Source organism: Cnephaeus nilssonii (genome assembly GCF_951640355.1).
Source record: "Cnephaeus nilssonii genome assembly, chromosome: 6".
NCBI classification, from domain to species: Eukaryota; Metazoa; Chordata; class Mammalia; order Chiroptera; family Vespertilionidae; genus Cnephaeus; species Cnephaeus nilssonii.
Genome location: NC_137077.1, coordinates 71,764,495 through 71,789,683, shown reverse-complemented (window position 1 = coordinate 71,789,683; position 25,189 = coordinate 71,764,495). Strand labels below are relative to the sequence as shown.

At 41.1% G+C, this 25,189-nt stretch overlaps 1 protein-coding gene and 1 pseudogene across 5 annotated transcripts in view; both read right to left on the bottom strand.

The window, feature by feature from the left end:
• The window catches only part of NAV3 (neuron navigator 3), an 837,665-nt gene that overhangs the window by 163,703 nt on the left and 648,773 nt on the right, over nt 1-25,189 (bottom strand). For all 4 annotated transcript variants that reach the window (XM_079773450.1, XM_079773452.1, XM_079773453.1 and 1 more), the window contains one exon: nt 18,789-18,904. In XM_079773450.1, coding sequence (XP_079629576.1) covers nt 18,789-18,904 — 116 coding nt within the window. The remainder of the gene's footprint in view (nt 1-18,788; nt 18,905-25,189) is intronic.
• LOC307101989 (transcription elongation factor A protein 3-like) lies at nt 279-1,255 on the bottom strand (annotated as a pseudogene). The gene has a single exon. The product of its transcript is annotated as a transcription elongation factor A protein 3-like (transcript).

Genomic DNA, 25,189 nt, shown 5'->3' with positions numbered 1-25,189 from the left:
CTGAGCTTAATTTAAAAATATGACCTTATTTAGACCCTAGTTATTTCTATAATTACCTGCTTCTAAGTGTACTCAGAATAGTTGAGACAAACTTGCCTATGAATCAAGTACATATGTAGAGTCTGAGATAAGATAATAGTATGGAAGCCTTTTCTAATAGGAACAATATCTTTTTTCACCTCCTTCATTTTAATTTTTTTTTCTTCAGCTACAATGGCTTAGTGCTTTCTCTTAGTTCTTCCTCCCCTTGTTCAATGAAACCCTGCCTGGCAGTTCTATCAGGGGAACATCCAAAGATTGCCACACTCCTTGCTTAAGGCAAAGGTAGTCATGGGCTCATCGGCGCTATGCTGCACCTGGTTACAAGTACAGTTCCTCCTGCTTCCGCTGCACTGAAAGAGGTCAGTGTAGGTGCCGCCTGTGTTGGCCATCTCTTGCTCACAGAGAGCCCCCTGGGTCATGGCGATCCTCAATTCCCTCAGCTCACCACTGACCATTTCCTCTGCTGTCATCTTGGCAACGAGGCCGGCAGAGATGGCCCCACGAAGCATGGCCCGCTGCAGGGGGTTCCTGGGGTCCTTGAGGTTGCTGATTCAGCTGTGCACATGGTTCCAGTACTTCATGTCTCAGCTCCTGAGTTCCTGTTAGATATCATCTTTGATTTCTGATGCCATCTTGACAGTGACTCCATAGTCCTTGTCACCTGCCATCAAGGCCTCAGAGAGCATCTTCACACACTGTCCAGGACAGAGTCCCCCGTGAGAGAGCAGGGTGCCAGGAGGCAGATGGAGGGAGCACAGGTGGAGCTCAAGGGGCTGCTGGTGTTTGGGGGCGGGGGGGGTATCCACTTCCGATGTGCCATTTTATCCTTCCATCGATGGCTTCTGGGCCCTTCCCCTTGTTTTTTCCTTGGAAGAGAAAGGCCTGCCTCTGGCTTCCAGTTGAAAGAGTCAAGCCCATTTTCTTTCTTCTTGGCTTCTTCTCTTTCCTTTCCTTTTTCTCCTTTGGGGGGTCCGGGGGAGTCCACTAGCCACTTCCAGTATTTGATGAGGACTGTGGCCAAGGACGCCACTTGCTTATCTGAGCTGTGCTTAGCCCATTAATAGGGACACCAGTCCTGGTTGTCTGAGTAACTGGTGCACATCTGGCAGCTGTTCCACTTCTTCAGAAGGTGAAGGCTCCCTTCCATGTTCATCCGAGCGACCGCCTTCTCCAGCTTTGGAGCGATTGTCAGCAGCTCCTCTTCCTGGCCCATGTTGGCTCGGGGGCAGCAGTGGGGCCACTGGGAAGGAGGCACAGAGGCAGAGGACATGCAATCTGGCCAAGGCAATACCTGTTTAAGTCTTTTATTCTACTACACTCATGGGCCAAGACTTACAGCATTGGATAGCTTTATTTTTCATTATGTCTCCACTTTCTATAGGGAACAAAACATACACCCACATGTGACACTAGAGTTCCAGTAACGTCATAGGCCGAACTGACAATGTGCGTAAAGCACACGGGACAAACAGCTCCGCCAGAGTGACAGATGCCGGCCTTTCACAACCACTACTGTCATTTGGGGCAGAGGTGCCACTGAACCATGAGTTTGTGGCCATGCAATACTTCCCAGGCCAGTGGCCGTTTGAAGCTAATGTGTCTGGATAATAATAACATGGCAAGAGAGTAGAGAAAACAGCTTTTATTCTGTTTAATTTAGGCTCATTGAGATGTCCAATGATGAGAAAATTTAATAAGAAAGATAGAAGAAAAGAAGGAACTGGAATGAATGGATTAAAAGGGGGCAAAGTAAAGGGAAGGAAGGGGAGGAACAGAAAGCTGATGGAAGTAAAAGAAAAAGAGAAGGAAAAGTGAAGTTAAAAAATGGCATACATTAAATTCCACTATGGAAACTGTCATATAGAAACACAAGATGCATATCTATAATCTGTTTTAAGAGTATAGTTAGATATTCAACCTGTTAATTTTCTTCCACAGTATTCACACCAAATGCACCGTCTAACACTTACAATTGTAGGGTGGGGATTTCAGAGACTCTCTCGCCTTATCCCTTAGCCAATGAACGAGCTCATTTATGTCTCACTGTGGAGATGGCCTGATGCCCCAGCCTGAAACCTCCAAGAGGTTTCTTCCTTCCCAGTAAAAGATTATCCTTCCGATAGCAGATCCATCTAAATGTAAAAACATCTCTAAGGACGGGAATAATTTGCCTCCCTTTAACTTCCACCTAGGGTCCCAGCGGCTCTGAAACCAAATGAACAATTTGACATGATCTTTTCCACGGCAGTCACTCACATATTGGAAGACAGCTCCCGCTAATTCTCCTATTTTCTTCTTCAGCCAAATATTACTACACTGTTCATTGTTCCTCATTCTGGATGGTTGCCAAGACAACCACCATTCTGCTGCCAGTCTATAAATCTCTTCCTTTCAATTTACAAATTAGTCAAATGATTAAAATATGCTTAAAAGCATTATGATTCCAAACTTAGGAAGTACTGAAAAATTTCCCTAGAGTAAATCTATCTTTAACCCTTTGCACTCACTTGCTTTTTTCTCGAGCTGCTATCGATGCTAACCGTGTCGAGTCACACTCGACATCCGAGTGCAAAAGGTTAAGAAATAGTAAAACACATGTTGTGCCCTCATGCGCTTGGCATAAACCTTTCCTGCACTAATTCAGGTCACACAATCTCTAACCTTATAGATTAACATTCGTTTAAATTAAATTAAATTAACATTCAGAACTCTAACCATATTCTCCCTGGAAATTCTTTCCACCCTTCTCTTCATAAAAATAACACAGCCTATTGGGGAGATGGCTGGAAAGAAGTCTACCTTTGACTTCTAAATAATCTGGCAGAACCCTGAAGAAAAAGGAGTGTTTTGTAAGGAAAATCTTGACCGGCAGAACAACAATATTATTATATCAAAGGAAAGGCAGAGGTAAAGAAGATATTTTATTCAAAGTGGACATAGAAACGGCGAAGAGGCAGATGTGAGGAAGCACTAAAGCCTATGCTCATAAGATGTCACACAGTGTGGAGGCCTCTGCTTCTCGGCGATGGTAAGAGATGAGAAGGCTTAAAGGAGGACAGTACTGACTTGATCCTATTTTGCAGGGAGAAGGGAGTACAAGCCGCTGATCTTACACAAGGTCCTGGCATACACCATTATATGTCCTCTATCGCTGATACCCTTCCCTCTGGGAGAACTTTTAAGTGAATCTCAACCGCTTGCCAATCGGTATAATATTAATTACACTGATATTTGAGAACTATTTTCAATATTTGTTTTATATACACTTTAGGAATATTATATTGTCAGATATTCAATTTTACCAATTTTTTTTTTCACATTTTCATCTTTAAAAAAATTCCTCTTCCAATCCAACAGGCATCTAAGATCCTTGGAGTCATCACTTGAATCCATTTCATTATTTGTTTGCATAGTTCCCCTCAGGTTTCAGAACCATAACCCACCCCCCTTTGGTTTGTCCCGGCATGATATCCACTCTTGACACTGCACCACTGATAACAATCAGACCAATGGACCTTCTCCTCCCAGCACTTATTGAGCAAAACATAACTGCTGCTTCATTCATGTCATGAAAGATAGTAACCGAACTAAAATGTGTTCCAGGACATGTTCTCAATGACCTACAAATACAAGATATACTTAAATGCACTTACAACCCCCCTAAAGATTGCTCAGGTCTGAAATATCCTGTAAATTTGTATCCAAATAACGTCTAGAGGATTTAGGGTGGGGAGGACATTACAATTTAAAAGGTCAAATGTAAAAAAGGCACACACAAAAAAGAAACTCAACATTTAATTACAAAAGTTAGCAAAAAATTGCATAGGAAGAATTTACTTAGTCACAAAAATGTTGTCTCCCTCTCACTTCCATAATCTCAAAGCCAAATAGGATCCCTGAAGGAAGCCTCATAAGTATCAGACACAATAGTAAGGGCTTACACCCATTTTCCAGAACAGTATGTTCTGCAACTCACGTGGAGTTGTTAATGTTTGTGCAAACTGCTCTCTCATGCTTGTCAGGTCTCCTCTGTGAGCAGGGCACAGAATAACAGGCTCCATTTGGTGCTTCTGCAATTTCACTTACTGGCAGACAGACCGTTTAATCTGTGTGGCCCTGCTCTTATTTTCTAGGCTTTAATTACACACATTGTAATTAACACTGCCAGCACTGTCATCTTTTAATAGGAAATCAAATTACATCTGAAAGAACCTGATTCGGAGAATGATGTCCTCGACACCATCCACATTACAAATGTTATTAGTTAGAGAACAGCTCCCTGATTTATTTTGAAAAATAACCCTAATTTTGTAGAGGACCTCAACAGTGATTTGGACAGAAATTTTTTATCTCATCAGTTACCTTATAAATATATTCTTATAAAGAGCTATGGTGCAGACCCTTGTCTGTCTGATTTATTAGGATATCCAAGAGTGAAGAGTTGAAACTCAAGGAACCCTGCCCAAAAATTAACTTGGAAGAGGCCATTTTGAGCCAGAAGCAAAAACCTAGTCAGCCACATGGCAGAAATCCTGAAATTCCTGTGGGCTATGGGCTTGCAAATATCCACCAACTTAGCATGCATCAATTATCTAGGGAATTGCATTGGGATGCTTCATTATCCTGCTATGATTATTCATATCAGAGCTATTTGAATAAAACTCTTCCTCCTACTTTCTCATTTGCATTTTTGAGTACTGGTATAAGTGGAAAAAAATGGCTTAAAGGGAATAATCCCACAAAGTCAGTAGAAGCTCACTTTAAAAACCCTGGGATACACAGACTTCTATTGAGAGAGTCCCTCTGACAGTAATGCTCCAAGTTACTTATGCACAGAAAGGCATGTGTCATATATACACCCACCCACAGCATGCTATACCTTCACGGAGCAACCAACCAATACTGTCTGGGGAGGCTCTCTGTTCATCTTTGAAAACACTCACATAAGAAGTACTCAGAACATGACAAATGTTCCCATTTTAAAGGCAAGAGATGAATATCCTCGGATTTTACAGTTCCCGAGGAGCAAAGGAAGGAAAAGATCCTTAAGGGTCAGGACTCCCTGCCTTGCCTTTGTACTGCACACGGGTCTGTTGGGAAGAGCAGTTCGCGACAGAAATCACACAATGGTGTGGAAGCAAATCTTCAGCCTCTGAGCACCTGGTGTATTCAGATTCAGAAATCACCATTTCCGCAGCTGTGGACACATTACTCTTTTAAAGCCAAACTAACATTAAAAATTGAGCAGTAATTGCCTCTGCTGTCTCTCTAAGCTCTGTGCTTCTAAAGCTGGTTCACTAAGATTCCAGAAAAGCTCATACAATATCTCCTTACAGAAGGGCCTACAGAGAGAATAAAGGCAAACCTATATTTAGCATCAGTTGTATGAATCAGAAACGAACAGATAACTGGTTGGGTTCAATTCTTTCCAAATTCAGGAGTCCTCTGTGAAGTATTTTGTGAAAACACACATTGTAAATAAAATATGAGTTTAATAGTTTAGTACTTGTGGATTTTTGAATAAGGGACTATCTATGATGTAAATACCCTTCGGTAAAGCACTGAATTCAGGTATAAAAATGTATCTAGTTTGCTTATTCAGGCAAGTGCCAAACTGGCAGTTGAAGTTTAATCACAAAACTGTAAAATGACTTCAGACATCTTCATATCTAGTTAAAGATTATTTCAGAAGTTACTATTGAGAGCCATGTAATCAAAAAGGCCTAGTTTGTAAAGTATAAAAGCAGTTCAATTATCTACATAGCAGTTTAAATGTACACACACTTAGGAGCATTTTTTTTGCCAACCACCAAAAAAAAAAAAAAAAAAAAAACCAACACCCCAAAATGTATGTGAGTAAAGCTGTCAAGAGAGGCCTCCGCATTTTTGAAAGTGTTACTAGATTCATGGTGCTTGTCACTGAGGTCTAGACAAGGGCCACGTGCCACTGAGGCCGTAGAGGGAACACCTGACTATACACAAAATTTGCTCCTGAGGCCCTTCCTTCTTCATTATATGCCGGGGGTGAGGTTCCCTCGAGAGAAGGTGAAGGAAAAGTCCCCAATAATGACTAAGTAAAAAACATGTTTGGAGTCTTAAAATATTAACGCTTACTTATAGATGTCTAGAATCTACTGGGTGCCAAGGCCAATAACGCCCAGGGAAGATTGGTGCCATTTACTTTCCCCAAAGAAACTTCACCACTGGTTATCACAACTCAGCTTTACAAAGAAAACAATTTCAAGAAACGAGGAATTAAAAAAAATTTTTTTTTGAGTAACTACAGTTTAAAAACAGCAGCCGGAAGCATGGAAGACATCCGGCTCATGCACATGTGCCGCTTCTTAAAATGCCATCCTCATGTTAAGAGCAGACCTGACTTACCCAACAAGTCTGTGTACAGTGCCTGTTCCAGGTCGCCCAGCATGGTCAGGATCACGTCCTCGTCCAGGTGGGCTGTGCCTTCCCGCAGGCAGCTTTCTCCCTCCTCCTCCGCCCAGCTCCTGCTGATGCTGCTTGGCTTGGAGGACCCGTTTTCATCCTCAGACCGGCTATCTTCATCACTCTCACCTTCCAAGCCTTTCCGGGAAGACCAGTCCCCCAAGCTCTCGCTGCCTGACTGGCTGGCAGGCAGGAGGCTCCAGGCCCCCGAGCCGCTGGCGTGGTACAGAGACTGCACGGACCGCGAGAGGAACCTGGACAGCGAGGGCCTCTCCGCGTAGTGGGATTCCCTCTGGCTGGCTTTTGCAGCATTTCCAAACCAGTTGGAAAGGCGCACAGTGGGTCTCCTCTCCCCCTCGCTGGTGAGGGAAAGATTGGTCAGCGACTTTTGTTTCTGAAGACAAGCTCCCTTCCTCCTCACTTCTTTGCCTCGAAACACAGAGAGTTCAGCCGGCCGCTGCATGGTTCTTCTAGTGGTTTCTTCTTTGCAATGGGACTTCACATCGTCTCTTTGCACTGAGATGGCATCTGGCCTTTTTGGTTTTAATTAACACATGCACTTCAATAAAAGCCCAAGCAGGCTCAAGCGTTCACAGAAGATTCCAGAGCGACAGCACAATTAAGTAGCTGGCCACACTTGAGCTTGCTACATCAGTTCCTGAATCAGCAGTACTTACAGATATTTTGCTGGAACATCTGAAGCAGAAAAGAGTTCACCAAAGACGCTGCTCCAGCTGAAAAGTAGCACAGGCAGCCAACTACGTTTTCCCATCTTCCTCCAATCGCAGGTCTCAGCAGGGCGATGGGTCCGCATTTCCCTCTCTTGCTTCTGTGCTCCCAAACGCGAGCTAGGGAAGCACCAGCTATGTCTCTTGCTTTTTTTTCTTTTTTTTCCACCTCTCAGCAGCCCTTCACTGATTTAGGTCTGCAGCCCCTGACTCTCGATGAGCTGACAGAGCAGCATGTACAGCCTCTGCATCAGAGCCCCGTAAGAGCAGAAATTAAGCACTGATGCCCAGCCCTGCACGAGCGTCTCGCATTTTAGTATTCCACCTGCATTCCCAGATCTATGGCTCTTCCTTGCTGCTGCAGTGGATGCTGCTGGCTGCCATGGCAGCAAACATAGTGCTAAATTAAACCGGAGGCACCGAAGCGCCGGTCCAGCCTCAAATGCCACAGGTTTCAAAGCCAAGGCTGAATGAGAGTCTGTGCTATTAACCCCATGCACATTTAAATCACTCTTGGCCACCCGGTCTCAGAGGCGGACACACACACTCACAAGACTCACACACACAGCACTCACTCCCCGACACCGAGAATGACAGACTAATTCTCTTTAGCTCCAGGCAGCTGAAGCAGGCAGGGCTGCCTTCTGAATGTTGGGATTTGTGCTGTAAAAGCACAAATCAAATTCAAGAGTGTAAAGGACCTGAAAAACGGAGCATGACATTCCGGCTGGCAGATAATGCTTTAAAGGAAAAGACTTCACTTCATCTTGTACAAATTCAAGGGCTTTTCATTCTGAGCTATTTAGGAGAATCCTAATGTAACAAAAAAAATTATGACTTCTTTCTATAAAAAAATAGCAAACAAAACAAAACACATACACAAAAGGTTTCCCCCCCAATATTTTTACTCAAAGCATGAAATGGAAAGTTTATGGCCAAGTGTGTCAAACATAATGATATTATAAAAAACATAATATGTACAATATATCTTTTGATATTGAGCATTTTTCTTAGTCTAGTCCATAAATCTACTGCCGCATAACCAAAATTTTAATATTTTGATAAAAACAGAAAATTAACTAAGATAAATTTCTTGCATCTCTCCTGTACTATACCACAATCCTGAAATTCTGATTTTAGGAAAACTTTTAAAATACTTACCAGGTATAGTAGAGACCATATTGAGAGCTAAGGGGAAAGTATTTAAAGAAAAACCTTTGAGGTTTTCTGTCCATAAGCATTCTTTGTTAAGAGGGGAAAAGTGAAGAAATATATAGAAATATTCACATGTCATTGAAATTGTTTATAAATCCCTATCATTGTCTGCACTAATATGATTAAATTAATTCTGATATTTCACCTCAGAAAAATCAACCACTTGAAGTACCCAATCTCTTAATTACATAAATTAGCATATTGTTGTATATTGCCTATACTGTTAAAGATGATGACAATCTACTTTGCAAGGTTAACTATTCCTTATGCTCAGGCTCAGGGCACACCATCCCTAGATCCATTCTACACAGATGTACAATAGGGAGTCAGTGATTAGTTGTGATAAATTTTTTCAATTAAACACACAAAACTGTGAGTTATAAATACTGATTCTCAATGTTTGCTCTTTAAAAAATAAATTGTACTTATATAAAATGTGTTCAAATAAAATGAAGACACAAATGTCAAATTATATCAATGGATAATTACTCTTTTAAAAACATCATTTTCTAAATATTTTTTAAGGATCAAAGTGCCACTTCTATTTGAATTTCTAATCAGAACTTTTTCTTTATTTTTAGTAATTGTTACTCAATGAATCGCCAGGCTATGAGATCATGGTAAATTTGGTGAAGTTCTAAAACTTCAATTTGTCTGAAAGGTATTACACTGGTATATTGTCACGTACTCTAAAGTTTTACAGATTCACAACCAGCGAATCCTTATGCTTTAAATGTCAATACAGTTAACTTTCTGTCCTTTTTTATACAAGGGTGCTTGTGTATGATTCATCTTAGGCCAGTGGTTCTTAAGCTTTAATGTTCACAACCTCTTGGAGGGCTTATTAAAATGTAGCTTGCTGGGCCTCAGCCCCACCCCTCCTCACTCAGTGGGTCTGAAAGGAGCCTGAGACTTTGTTTGTCTTACATATTCCCAGGTGATACAGACATTGCTGGCTATGGGACCCCATTTTGAGAACTATTAAGCTAAGACTAGAGTTTTTCAACTGGGGCTGATTTTTAACTGGCTCTCTCAGCAATATCAGGAGATATTTTTGGTTATCATATCTGGGATGTGTGATGCCCCTGACATCTAAATGGCAGAGGCCAATTATGCTGCTAAACACTAAACATCTTACAGTGACAGGACTCCGCCCCACAATAAAGAATTATGAAGACTCCAATGTCGATAGGGCCAAGGTTGAGAAAGTCTAGTTTAGACTAAGTTATATTGAATTGACAAACTTAGAAATTTCAGTGGCTTACAAAAAAAACACAACAACACAAAGATGCACATTCATGTCCATTCTATGTAGCCTGCCTATTTGATCCAGGTACCCTTTATGCTAAGATCCAGGCTAAAGGAGCAACTCCAATGAGAGACATGTTGATCTCATGAGCAAGGGAAGACATGAGCAATCCAAGCAATGGCTTTGAAAGCTTCTGCTTGGGAATGGCCCATGTCATACTTCCACTCACATTTCATTGTCCAAATCAAATCCCATGGTCCACCCTGATTCAATGGGGCAGAAAATACAATCTTCCTGCAGGGCCAACCCTGAAAGGGTTTGGCTAAGGCTAATGGAGCAAGTAAGGAGGGGCTGGTTATTTTAAAGAAATAACCCTAATGGAGAAAACATCAAAATAGCAATTTTTTAAAATTTTTTTTATTTTTTGCTGAAAGATATTGTCGTCAATTTGTGCTAGGTGTACTGGTTAATAATGGTGGATTTTGTAATAAAAGAAAACACAATAATTTCAAGAGAATCATCAAAAGTGCTTTATTCAAAGTAATATCCATCACTAGCTACACATTTCCCCCATCTTCAGGTAATTTGTGGATACCGTCCCAACAAGACTTTTCTTGTTTTGAGGCAAACCATTCAGAGACCTAATTTTCCACTTCTTCGTATGTTTTTAAGTGCTGCTCAGAAAGTGCATTTGCCATCGATCAGAACAAGTGGTAATCTGAAGGAACAAGGTCTGATGAATATGGTGGGTGGGTTAATACTTCCCAGGCAAGATCTTTTAACGTGTCTTTAACTGGTTTTGAAGTGTGTGATGGTGCATCATCATGAAACAAAATCACTTTGCCGTGTCTTCTGGCCCATTCTGGCCATTTCATGATCAAAGCATGGTTCAAATTGATTATTTGTTGTTGATTGTGTTCAGTATTAATGGTTTCACCTGGATTTAGAAGCTCATAATACACCACACCTTCCTGATCCCACCAAACGCAGAGCATTGTCTTCTTTTCGAAGTGATTTGGCCTTGCAGTTAATGTTGATGGTTGACCTGGATCAACCCATGATTTTATACATTTGGGATTCTCAGAATAAATCCACTTTTCATCACCAGTCACAATTTGATGCAAAAAAAAGACTTTCTTTTGTGCCGTTGAAGCAACATTTTACTGATGACTTTTCAGTTTTCCATTTGTCTTTTGTTCAGTTGATGTGGCACCCATTTTCCTTCCTTTAAAATCTTTCCCATTGCTTGTAAATGATTGGAAATTGTTTGCTGAGCAATGTTTAATCTTTCTGCAAATTGTTTTTGAGTTTGACATGCATCTTCATCCAATAATGCTTGTAATTTTTGGTCTTCAAACTTTTTCGGTTGACCTGGACGTTCTTTGTCTTTCACATAGAAATCATCACTTTTAAAGCGTTTAAACCAGCATTCACAACTATATTGAGATGGAGCATGTTCACCATAAGCTTCCCAAAGTATACGTTAACTTTTTTATCAAAATAAAGTAATGAATGAAAACTTCCTGCAAATGCTTTTTTTGGCATGAAATTCGACATTTTTAAGTGTAAAAGTATCTATGATGTTAACACCTTCAGCAAATTTGACATGTGAAGTTTTGAGACTTGCTGTTAATACAACAAAATAGCATACATATCAAATCGTATATATATTAACATACGTGTCACTCCATCTATTGAAAAAATTTTGCATTATTAACTGGTACACCTAGTAATTACAGTAATATTTTCCCCTGAAAATACATCAGTTCATAAGTATATCCTGAACAATAGCAAAGAACCCACTTACTGCTTCTCTAGAGGCAGCTATTTCTGCTTACTTTGGGTGTATATTTATACATGACTGTTGTATTTATACTTCTTTGAATTCACACACGTAAATGTATGTAGGTGAAAGAGGAAGCCTAAATGCATAGGAGACAAATAAGACCAATTAATACTAAAAAAAAAAAAAATCACTCTAATTTTGTCACAACCTAAAACAAAGTAAAGTTTCTATTCTGTTCTGAATTGAAAATCTTTCCAACTTTTTAGTAAACATGATTATAAAGTGACTAAGTAAAAGATCTAAACTGATTTAAATTACCCCAGCTCAATCTTCTTAATCTTTCTAAGCACTCAAGAAAAAAGGTAACTTAAGTGACTAGATACAAAGGTCTTAAATAGCAGATATTTCTCATTATTCAATAAGAAGTCTGGTAGGTCAGAAATAATACATGCAACCATTAGCTTAACTCTCTATTTAAATGAAATTCTCACTTTTAAAATGATTTCCTGATTTCATCTAATTATTTTATTACTTTATTTTTACAAATGACAAGCCGACTTTGCTGATACTGAGTCAGTCTGGCATCTAGTCATGTTTTTCAGTTGAATATAAATTCTAGATAAAGGTTAAAAGTGCATTAAACAAATGTCACACATGTTGGTAGATGGTGTTATGCAAAAAAGGGCAAGTGTGAACCTATGTAGAAAAAAAAAAATCTAAAAACTTTCTTGAATGATTCTAGCGGAATGAAAAATAAAGCTCACTTTACATTTGGCAGGATCTCCTGGCACTGGATGAAAGAGATGGTCTCTGGTGCCAGATTCCTTTTGTCAATGAACGTGAGAATAAAACCCAAGCCAAAGCTGTTAAATCTGAACTGTCAATTCAGCCAGATTTGTAATATCAAAGTCATGGCATGAATCTTAAAAGGATAGGCTAGAAGCAAGAAGTTCACTCACTACTTGCCACACATTACATAATACATTTCACTGTATGTTATAATTAGTGGATTGCACAAAGGGAACTTCTCTGAACACCAGTGGGAATGGGGTTCTTGGAATACCTTGAGGAAAAGAATGTTCTATGACTTGCATGGGAGAATGAATGGCTTTTATTTGCATGAAATTATATTCCTCAGTTTTTAAAGTCCCATTTTCCTTAAACCAGTCCTGGAAAATGTGTAGCTGGGGCTTCAGTAGAGCTAGAAGCAAAGGCAGTGCCCAGAGTTTCCCTTCCATGGTGGGACTGGGTCCCCTGTAGCATCAGGCCAGTTACAGGCCATTAGTCCATTGTGTGTGGGGTCCACGGGGCCATGAGCCATGTGGGCAAATGCAGAGCGTCAGAGCCCTTCAAGCAGTGAGAGACGAGGGGGGGGGGGGCTCCTTTGTTCAGGAACTTAAATATCAAATTTTCCCATGCTTGCAGTGACCAGGCCTACTTTGGCCAATGCCCTGTTCCCAGGCATGGCTGACAGACAAGCACCTTCCCAGGTCACCTAGACCTTCCTGGGCATGCATCTAAATTGCAGCTTTCCTTTGCTTCTTTCCAGTTATTAATTAATAACCAGGCCATTACAATGATATTAGAACCATCACCTTCAGATCAGGTAAATATCACTAGTTTTCCTCCCTAAGAATATGACAAATAGTAAGAAATAGAATGATATACATAAGGACTTTGGAGGGATGGAAGACTTGTGAAAGTTTTGAGTTTTCTCCAGTATGCCATTTTATTGTGTGTCCCTCATTTCTGATGCTTATCTTCACACCATAAGTTAACTACAATTTTAACTTCCACTATGTTTTTATAGCTTCACCTGAGTTACTGCTCAGTTGAAAATGTGAACAGCAAAGCTTCCCAGATAACTTAGTGAATCCTTCTAACAAATCTGCCTCAAGTTTGTTCCTTAATAGTATCACACATCATTCCATGTTATGTCTCCCAGGTTAGGCAATAGGAATGCCATTTACATTTGTTTAAATACAAAAAGCATTTTCCCATAACAGACAATTGAAGGGAAGGTGGGAGGGATAGTGTCAGATGGCTCATTCAGGAGCTCAGTCAGATATTTTCTACAATGACCTTGAGCTCACTGTTTCACTCTCTTATGTCTCCTCTATGTTTGTTTCACTTGAATGAGAAGGTAACCACCAGAAGCTCCAAGCTTTATTTTTATTATCTTCAGGTCTAGTGAAAAAAATCGAGTGTCTCTTTCCTAATAGTCTCAGGAAAAGTTCTGAGATTGATTGGTTTTGAGTGAACTGAGTTGGGTCACATGTCCATTCCTGAAAGAGTCACTATGGTGAAGGCAATTGGTTGTTCTGATTGGATCTGCTTGGGTCAATTTCATTTGGCCCATGTGAACACAGAATGATGAGGCCACGGCCCCCCCTCAAAAAAATCAAGGTGCTGCTATAAACAGATGGGGCAATGGATGCTAATCAGGCAAAACCACACCAGACTCAAGGTATGGCACTGTGAAGCCCATGGTGCTTAAGATATGGGGCTCCTAACTGTTTGAGTCCCTTTCCTAAATACTATATGTCATTTTGTATTTTTTATTTTTGTATTATTTTCAGACTCCCCCAAAATGTATGGACTTGAAAAATTTACAAAACCTGGATCTTATCCTGTGAAGGCTAACTCAATCAGAGTTCTGTATCATTCAGGCTATTTCACTTGGGGAGCAGGACAGAAGTACCCCCTATAAGGCCCCCACACTAACTATTAGCAATAAGAGTTCAACAACAATAGCATTGAAACTTTGGATTATAGAAAACCCGTGAGCTACCAAGATTTCAATAAAGTTAGGGAAAATGCTGTTTTATGGTAAGAAACTAATGAAAATCATAAGGCAAGTAGAATTTTTTTTCCAAATTATTTTCACTGAAGTTATTTCTTCCTGAAATATTATTCCCTGATTTCCTTGTCCACTAGAATTCCAAAATGTACACGTGTGACCTCCTGTTAAGCCCTATATAACTCTCTATAGTGAACTTAGTTGTTCCCATATGCCTAGCAATTTGATTATTTGACATTTTTAAGTGTATTTTTCTCTTACTCTTCTATAAGAGAACTCACATCTTAGTTCCGTTTGCTTTCCCAATGCTTTGCATGCCTGGCATGTATAAGATCCCAGATGATAATTACCAAAAAGATGGATGGAAAAATAAAACCTTATCTCACAATAATCCTGTGAGTTTAATAAGCATCAGAATAGTCACATCACAACAACAGGTACCAAGGAACAATTCAACCCGCTAAATAATGGCAGTGCAGAGGCCAGAATTAATTTTTCTACTTTCTAGAACACTCATCTTCCCGTATCTCGTATTGTATCGGAAAGAATATCCTGTGAGCCAGTCTTAAGTAGGGCATGGCAATACATTGAAGTGCTTATGTGGTCTCTGGTTTCTCTAGCAGCCAGAACGAAGAGGCAATCACAGAAATAAGAAAGAGAAGGGAAGCTGGAAAAGGGCTGAAGGAAAGTTGTTCTTTTAATTAAGATTGAAGAGATGGTAACATCCTGTGTGCTAAAGAGAATGATTTGGTGGAGATGGAGATATTAAAGAGGAATGAGAGAAAATAACCCAAGAAAAGGCAGAGAAAGTGGGTATACATGCTGTACATGGGTAGATGTGGTAGCAGGAGACTGAATTCTGTTCTGTCTGCTTTAATTTTTTTCAGTGAAGTCAACATCAAGGTCATTGGTTAAGAGAAATAATGGGAGACGTGGTATGTAGGTTTGAAAAGAAAGTAAAAAGTGCAAAAAAGAGTAAATGGATCAGAGAAATACAGAATGACTGCTGGGCAGCACTAAATATTCACTCAAGATCATAGTCATGAAGGTAAAGTTAGTCACATCAATATGTGATGTGTTTTCTCCAAGTCCATTCATTGCTGGTATGGACTAGGTGGAGAATTGAATGTAACCAAGTCTGATTTCATCAAATGCATACATGAAGTGAGAAGTTAAGGGACTATGCAAGAGTAAAATTATATTCAATTACCACAGGAATTCAGCTGATTAAGTGTGGGGGGGGAAGGGGGTGGCAGAAATAATACACAGAATTTGGGGAGGAAGTGAAATCAATGAATTGGAAATCCTAGTAGAACTAGTGGTGGAGTAAGGAAACAAAAAGAACACTGATAAGAGAGGAAGTTGTAATCAGCAAAAATGAGGTGCATGGAAGTCAGATTACAGAGAAGTTGCAGAATCTGAAAGTGCCTGGATCTAGGGTATAACCATGAGAATAAGCATCTCAGGAGGGATTAGGAGACAAGATCACTGAAGAGAAGGTCAGGATGTGCTAGTCAGCCTCTCAGCATAGGTCACTGGTATACCCTCATCCAGAGGTCTCAGGTCATGGAACTCAATGTATAGCTTACTAACCATAAGCGGGTACCATCTCCCTTCAGCAAATTTCAAGTTTGCATTGAGAGAAATTCTCACTACAAATGATAGTAGAAATTACACAATCAGATGAGCCTCATTTCAGCACTTATTTTATGTTTTAAAAAATCTATTTTTATTGATTTCTGAGAGGAATGGAGGGGGGGAGATTGAAAGAACATCACTGATGAGAAAGAATCATTGAACGGCTGCCTGCTGCATACCCCACACTGAGGATCAAGCCTTGACCTCCTGGTTCATAAGTCGACGCTCAACCACTGTGACACACCAGCTGGGCAGTTTTCTTTCTTTTATTGTATTCCTAGCTAAATCACAAACTCAAATCCATGATTCTATATAAATTAATTGCTGCTACAAAATAATATACACACCTTCTAATATTATTATATTATGTTAAAGTCTAGTTTATATTTCACTTTTAAGTAGTATCCCATTAAAAGATCAAAACATTAAATAAAAATATTAGCCTGAAATATGAAAAAATAATCTAGTAGTAGAATAAGAAATGAGAGAAAAATCAAATAGGGATTATTTATTTAATCAGAAATACTCTTTGGTATATTAATTTCAGAAAAAAACAATGTTCCTTTGTAAAATTCACATAAGATTAGTATTCAAACTGTACTAGATGCATTTTCCCTTACAGATTTAAACTCTAGTATTTTATAGGCATACTAGGAGCCCAGTGCGCAATTTGAAATCGTGTGGCACTGCCCACTCTTGAGTCACCGGTCCAGTCCTGCCTCCCTCTCCAGCCCTTGAAGCAGCCCCAGCCACTGCTGATCAGGCTCTCCCCCAGGGCAGGTGCATGGAGGCCCTGCCGCCCCACCCCCGACGCTGCATGCTCAACCTCCTGTCTGGTCGACCCATTATGGTGTCCAGGTTAATTAGCATATTTCTCTATTTTATATATATATATATGACATTCATGAAAAAATAAATTCATGAAGCGTATGTATCTTCATGCCACACTAGGTTTAAAAAATATCTAGTCTCAATGCGGATGTGCATTATCATTTTGCCCATGAGGCTATTGGAGCTATGGGAAAGGTAACACTTCCCCCGAGTATTTGGAAAATCTACAAATTCCATCCCCATAGCTATGCTTTGGCATCACCATTTCTACCTTTCCCCTGCCATGGCCCACTGTAATAGTCACAGGAAACCTCTGATGCCTAATGAAACCACTGGTGTTAATTCCAAAAGGAATCTTGGGATGCTGTGCTGTCATTGTTGTCAATATCCATTGGTGGGTATTGCAGTGATGCTAGTGCTTGCCAAAGTATTTCAGGTCAGCCCAGGTAGGAAGTTTCTTAACCCCCAAATTTGTGATATGGTTACTTTCATGAGCTTCAGAGCAATGCTCTGCATCCTTGGAGTACTCTAGTAATATTTTAAATTAAGCAATTATTATAGGTTTTTTTTCTTTGGGATATTAAAGGGCTGAGTCAGAGATATTTTGGGATAACAGACATATCTCTACTCCCATGCATCCATATGCTTAGTAACAGATAAAAATGTTCTTAAACTCTCTTTCTCCAGTATATTTTGCTAAGAGCTTACTTAGTTACTCATGTACCAAATTATCTATAATAATAAAAGTGTAATATGTTAATTAGACCAGATGTCCTTCTGGACAAAGCCAGGACTGCAAGGGAAGCCTGGGTCCCGGGTGCCAGAGGGAAGCCAGGGCCAGCAGCCAGGGAAGAAAGGCCTACTCCTACACGAATTTCATGCATTAGGCCTCTAGTCCTATCTAATAAAGAGGGAATACACTAATTGACCCTCACACCCTCACAAAGATGGCAGATGCTAACTGCCTGCCACACCCTCAAAGATGGCGGCATCCACAGCCACAAGATGGCAGCGCCTAGTCCCCTCAGCCTCTCTGGTGTAGCAGGCGCATGGCATGGCTGAGTCAACCCCCAGGCGGGTCCAGCCACTCCACACGCATGCCTTCGGAGTCCCCCATTCCCTTCAGCTCCCCAGCTGCTTAGGGCCGGCCTGAAGCACAGGCAAGCCTCGAATGGCGGCTGCCCAACTGCCTAGGGCAGGCCCAAGGTGCAGGCAATCCTCAGATGGTGGCTGCCCAGCCACCCAGGGCCACCCGAGGCTCAGGTAACCAGGCCCGGCCGAGGCTTGCGCTGCCAGCAGTGGCAGCAGCAGAGGTGTGATGGGGCATCGCCTTCCCCTGATTGCTGGTTCGCCTCCCACCCGTGAGGGCTCCCGGACTGTGAGAGGGGGTAGGCCAGGCTGAGGGAACTCCCCCTCCAGTGCATGAATTTTCATGCACCAGGCCTCTAGTATGTAATAAAATTACACCAAAGACCTTCCACATATGCTTAGGCTTATGGATCCTAGGAAAAGCATTAGACCAAAGTTGAGAATTCTGTTTTATACACTTAAGTATATGACAAACTGTGTCTAGGGTATGTATATGTATTTATTTTCTTACATTATTCATATATTTTTTAATATTTCTGTAATTAGATTTTTTTTTTAATAACACACATTTGCAGTGTTCTCAACAGTACAGAACTAAAGATAGGGCAGGTTGTATTGGTCATGAAAAACGAACACTGACACATGATCCTCAATATTTTTAAAAACTCTAACTATATTCAAGGGCTGCCTTATTAATAAGAGAACATTCTCTAGGTTTTCACTTATTATATTCAATTTGACCAAGGGCATTAATTACTCTGAAAGCACTACTGTTCTCTACAGAAATCTTAACAGAGAGATCACTCTCAACAGAACAACCAAATACCTAAGAATCTGTGAAGCATGAGATGTACACAATCCATTTACACTTAAGAGGAATAAGATAGCACAAATGTGATTTAATAAAAGACTTACGGAGAGATCACAAAAATTCTGAGGCTTGACCCACCCATCAATCAGGTTACTTACCAGATATCTCCTCTAGGCACTGCTTAGCAGTCTTGCTGTATGATAAATCCATCTTCGTAGGACTGGTACAGGAGTCAGCAGATGATAAAGAAGTGCCTTCATTTTCTGAATGTGCTCTAGAATTAACCAAGAAGACAGGAACAAATAGCAACTGCTGTTACCCAGTGACTCATTCAAGTTCTTTATTATAAGAAGTCGACATATAAAAGTTTCCTATCAAGGTAAGTAAGCATTTCTTTATGACTAGGGCATTCCAAAGCTGTCCGAACACAGGAGAATTTCCCTGCCCCTCCCTACTCACTTCTGAAGTCTACTGTATTCCATTCTACCTGGGCTTGTTTCCTGTGGGCCTCTGTACCTTCCTCAGCCCGCTGTCTATAAAGGAAGGGGGAAACGGCCTCTCAAGTTTTCTAGGATTTTTATTACTCGCTGAGTAAGTTTAAACGGAGAGTATGTAATGAGATTAGAGACCCCAGGGAAAGCTCACTGGCTGCCTGCCAAGAAGCCTGGAGTCCTGGTGCCTCGGTGCACTGGCTGTGAGCCAGGCTTGGCTTAGAGTCATGCAGGCTCAGTATTCGCAGACTGATCTCGCAGAAGCTGAGTCACATTAAGCAGTTCCCTGAGATGGCTGTCTAAGCCCAGTGCCAACAATTCTCATCAGAACAAGACCCACGGCTGTCACAGGAGCTTGAATGCTTGTGGCCACGCTGGTTATAAACATTCACAGTATCTCCCTCTAGGAAAATCTGCATGGAGCAAAAGAGTATTCAGAATGTATTTGGGGAGTTGAGCTTTTGCTTTGCTAAAAAAAAAAAAAAAAAAAAAAAATCCTAAAAAGTGTTCCTCAGGAGCTGACTGTGGCTATCTTCCTCTGTATATGAGACCTAGGACACAATTCCATTGGCTGAGCCCCAAGTCCCCTGCCTGAGACGCTCCTTTATAAAAAGGATGCATGCTTCTGACAGCTCGGTCATCTCTTAGAAGCCACTGTTTTATTTTATTTTTAATGTGGCAGTGCATAGTTCTGGCTGATTCACCCTTCAATGTGATTTCGGTTTAAGTCACAAGATATAACCTGATTTACCCTGTTTTTAAGTTCTTTAGTGTATTTTCCATGGTATTCCCTATATGAGTTACCAACATTAGTGATGAAGAACATGGGAAAGGTAGACTTCAAATAATTACAAAAAGGACTTAGAAGTCATCTTTGATTTGTATACACATCTAAATGGGCCCTGATCTTGGCTCTACATATGTCACAAGCCAGCCATTTCACCAGGATTTCTACCTCATTATTTGGAATCAGGATTTAACTCCCATATCTAGAGGGACACTCATTGCTAACTGGGATGTAAAATTTATACAGATGCTCAAAGAGGTTCAGTTAGTATTTGAACACTCCCAGCAGGTCCTCTGTTTGGGTGGAGGGGCGGGGGGGGGGATGCTTCATTCCAGTAAGATAAAAGGTGTGGGATTAATGAAACAATTTATGAAGACTTCAGAATCAATGATATCCTCTAATCGTAAGGTGCATTTTGACATATTGCAGTGGAATCATTCACTGTTCTCACATGGTAATTCCCTCATATTTGCTAGAAAAGAAAAATGAGCATCATGATGGTCCTTCAAAATATTCAGCAGACGCAAGCATGCATGCACTATCTTACTGCTCATTTACAAGATGGTCAGCATGTTATGAGTACCTATTGAAACCATGAGATGTAGCATTGTGACAATTACATTTAATTTCATTAAGAGTTCTAATAAGCCAGGCCCTTTGGGCTAGTGTCTGTTATTGAGTTGTAGTGGTTAAAAGTCTAGACTTCACCAATGATTAACACAAAAGCTGTTTCCCGTTTATGTGTATTTACTATGTGCCAAGTACTACGCCTAGTGTTTTACTTATGGCATGTCAATCAAACTTCACAACCATCCTGCTGCTATGGTTAAATGATCCCCCCCCCCAAAAAAAAAAATTCATATGCTGAGACCTACTCCCCAATGTAATGGTACTTGGAGGTGCAGCCTTTGGGGTGTGCTTAGGTCATGCGAGTGGAGCCCTGAGGAATGAAATTAATTCCCTTATAAAACACGCAATCAGAGAGCTCCCCTGTCCCTTCTGCCAGGTGAGAAGGACATCATGCTGAGCCAGGACACAAGGCCTTCACCAGACACCAAATTTTCCAGCACTTGATCTTGGACTTCCCCAGCCTCCAGAAAGTGAGAAATAAATGTTTGTTGTTTAAGCCAATCAGGATATAGCATTTTTGTTATAGTAGCCAGAATGTATTAAGATACCCACAAAGTGTGTGCCATGGATAAATTAAGGCCACTAGAAGTTTAACGTTTTGCCTTACGTAAGAAGCTGGAAGATACATAAGCTATACTTAAACCTATAAATACTATTCTGTTAACCACTACCCTACAGTTGAACTTCATCCAAATGCCTCTGGACACTGAGTATTTTATTACATTTCAGGTTCCCTTAGCTGAGAGTTAGCTCAGTCACGAAGTTAATAACAGACAATATTTGAATGTAACAATATCCACTAGTCTATACTAAATTTTAATCTTTATAACTTAAGTTTTACTGGTAAGAGAAAGAAGCTATTAATTAATGTGCCATTTAAAGGAACTCAGCAATAAATCCCAGATACGATCAATCTTCAAATTTTATATATATGGATTTATATATTGATTTATATTTTTAAAAAATCTCCCTGTGGATTCATCTTGATATGATTATAGTCATAAATGTTGGTACAATATAACTAGTTTGAGTCAACGATATTAATGAATGGGCTTATAGCTCCTGCTTCACAAACCTAACAAAATGGAATGAAAAGCAAATATCTTTCTAGAACCATCAATAGGCATGCTTTCTTCTATCCTTCCTTGTGGAAGGCAGATAGATGACAGTCAGGGCCCAGGCCAGATATGATAATATTTATATACTAGAGGTCCAATGCACAAAATTCGTGCAAGGGGCTCGGCCCTCGCAGCCACGGCGGCTGCCTCGGCCCTCACAGCCCTGGCTTTGTCCAGAAGGTCTAACAGAAGGTCATTCGTCTGTCCAGAATAATTAGCATATTATGATTTTATTATTATAGACTAGAGGCCCGATGCAAGAAATTCATGCATGGGTGGGGTGTAGTGTACCTCAGCCCAGCCTGAACCCTCTCCAATCTGGGACCCCTACCGGGATTGGGCCTAAACAGGCAGTCGGACATCCCTCTCACAATCTAGGACTGCTGGCTCCCAACCGCTCACCTGCCTCTGACTGATTGCTGCCCCTAACTGCTTCTTCCTGCCAGCCTGATCACGGCCTAACCACTCCCCTGCCAGCCTGATCAATGCCTAACTGCTCCCTGGCCGGCCTGATTGCCCCTAACTGCCCTCCCCTGCTGGCCTGGTAACACCTAACTGCCCTCCCCTGTCCCTCAGCGTAGCCTGCACCTTCTCCAATCTGGGACCCCTCGGGGGATGTCCGACTGCCGGTTTAGGCCAGATCCCTAACCCTAACCCTATGGGATCTGGCCTAAACCGGCAGTTGGACATGCCTCTCGCAATCCGTGACTGCTGGCTCCTAACCACTCACCTGTCTGCCTGCCTGATCGCCCCTAACCACTCTGCCTGTGGGCCTGATTGCCCCCTAACCGCTCACCCTGCTGGCCCGATTGCCCCAACTGCCCCTCCCCCAGCCTGCTTGTCCCCAACTTCCCCCCCGCCGGCCTGCTTATCCCCAACTTACCCCCCACAGGCTTAACTACCCCCACTGCCCCCCCTGCCATCCCACTCGCCCCCAACTGCCCCCCCACTGGCCTGCTCACACCCAACAATCCCCCTTCCAGCCTGCTCACCCCTACTGCCCCCCCTTCTGGCATGATCGCCCCCACCTGCCCGCCCCCGGCCTGTTCACCTCCAACTGCCCCCCCGCCAGCCTGCTCACCCCCTGCTGCCCCCCCACTGCCACCTGCTCGCCCCCAACTGCCCCATCCGCCAGACTACTCGCCCCCAACTGCCGGCATGGTTGCCCCAAACTGCCCCTCCTGCCTGCCTGATCACCCCTAACCCCTCTGCCTCAGCCCCACCACCATGGCTTTGTCTGGAAGGATGTCTGGAAGGTCTCCCGATCTAATTAGCATATTACTTTTTTATTAGTATAGATGGGTCTAATCATGAGGAACTATCAGATAAACCTAAATTAAGAAATCTCCTAGCAAATGCCTGCCCTCAGCGTATCAATGTCATGAAAGTCAAGAAACTACTGAAGAACCATTCCAGAATGAGGGATATTAGGAAGACATGGCAACTGGTTGCAAGGAGTTAAGTGTATATGGGAGTTCTTTGTACTATTCTTGCAAAGTTCCTGTAAGTTAAAATTTTTTTCCCCAAGAAAAAGCAAAATGCAGAAAGAAGAAACGGCAATGGCGTGATTAGGCAATCTGGCGGTGAACCTTGTAAGCCAAGTGCAGAAGGGTCCTTAATGAAGTTTCCCTGCTGAGAGACTGCCAACTCCCAGCAGTGCTACATAACAGGCTCTCTTCTAGACACGTCTCTGTTGTCCATCCTAAAAAATATTGCTGTGTGAAGGAGTTTAAACTGCTGTCCCATGCACAGATATATATCCAACCTAGCAAATTTAAGCTCCTAAGGCAAGCCTTCAATAAGCTTTTCGTGCTGATGACCAATTATGCCCAGTTCCCATAAAACCACAATTGCAGCATAATCTGCAACAGTAGCTGCAGGGCTTATAAAAGCTTTCTCTGCATGGTTATATGCTCTACATTTCAATCTCTGTAAACTCACAGATCCTCCTACTCAATCTAATGGTTCTATAAATAAGCCAAACTTAAATCCACATGAGTATTTTTAAATCTAATATTTTGCATTCTTTGTCTTTTAGAAGAAAGTATAATTGTCAATTTCTCATTGTCACTTTCAGGCAAATCTGAAATCTCACAAAAACTTGTTACAACAAAAATCTCTTCTGAGAACCCATGAAGCTGTTATATAAGAAATGTCATATACACTGAGTGGCCAGATTATTATGATCTCTGAATGCATAATAATCTGGCCACTAATTGTATATCCTATATAATAAAAGGCTAATATGCAAACTGTCCCCTCGACCAGGAGTTCAACCAGCAGGCAGGCTGGCCAACCGCCCATGTCCCCTCCCCCTGGCCAGGCTGGCCGACCCCACCCATGCACGAATTCATGCACCAGGCCTCTAATACACACACACACACACACACACACACACACACACACACACACACTGAGTGACCAGATTATTATGCGTTCACAGATCATAATAATCTGGCCACTCAGTGTATTTAAAAAAAAACACACATATAAATTCAGACTTTCTTGATCTAAATTTACAAATCAAGTCTGTATAAAAGGTCTCTGCTTATGTTTAATTAGTGCATTTTAAAAGCAAGATGATTTTCTTCTCTGTATAACATTGCCTTGCCTTATCTAAGGATTGGGTTTCTCTTTTCTTTTGCAAATTGCCCACACCCCTGATTCTGCTCCTTTTGACATTAGGCATTTGCTTTATGTCCAATGCATTGTTTTCTTGGCATTTACTACAAATGGTCAGAAAATAAAGATAAAGAATGTAGAGTTAAAAATAGTTGCGTTCTCAATCTTCATGGCTATTTTAAAATTTTGTTAGGAGCTGCTAAAAAGACTGAGGATTAGGGAAAATGTACAGGTCTCTCTTTTCTCACTAATTTAACTAATTCACTATGTTACTTCACATAACTTTGCAAGTACAAAGAATGTAGCTCTAAAGTAATGAACAAAAAGCAATGGAAGAAAAATGACTTGTGAAAATAAGGTAGGTATTTTGTGGAAGGTCTGAAGGAGGTGGTATAATTTTTGAACTGCAGGCAAGAAAAACAAGGTTGAAAAATACAATATAAAGGGTAGACACCAAGAAATAGGAAGAACAGTTAAAAGTAGGCTTTTTTCCCATTTTAACTATGTTCTTCTCCTTCCTCTTTATTTACTTCCTATAATTGGGACCTTTAATTCAACTCTTAAGAAAGAAACCTCCAAAAGTCAGTAACTTTCTCCTTCATCTAGCCATTCAGTGTTGTTTACACTACCTTGATCTCTCCCAGTAATAATCCATTTTACAGGTTGAAGACAGTACTTTCCTCATCATGCTTCATACACATATTCACACACACAGAGACACATACATACAAAGAAGGCCAGATTATGCAGTGCTTTGTAACACATTCGAGTTTCATATTTTATGAGTTATAGACGTCCAATAGATGGTCTCTATTGAAAATGACATCTACAAGGAATACTTTTAAGTATGAAGAATGACATTAGAAAGGTCTACAAGGGGAAGTTGGAAACTAGGTGAGCATTGACAGTGA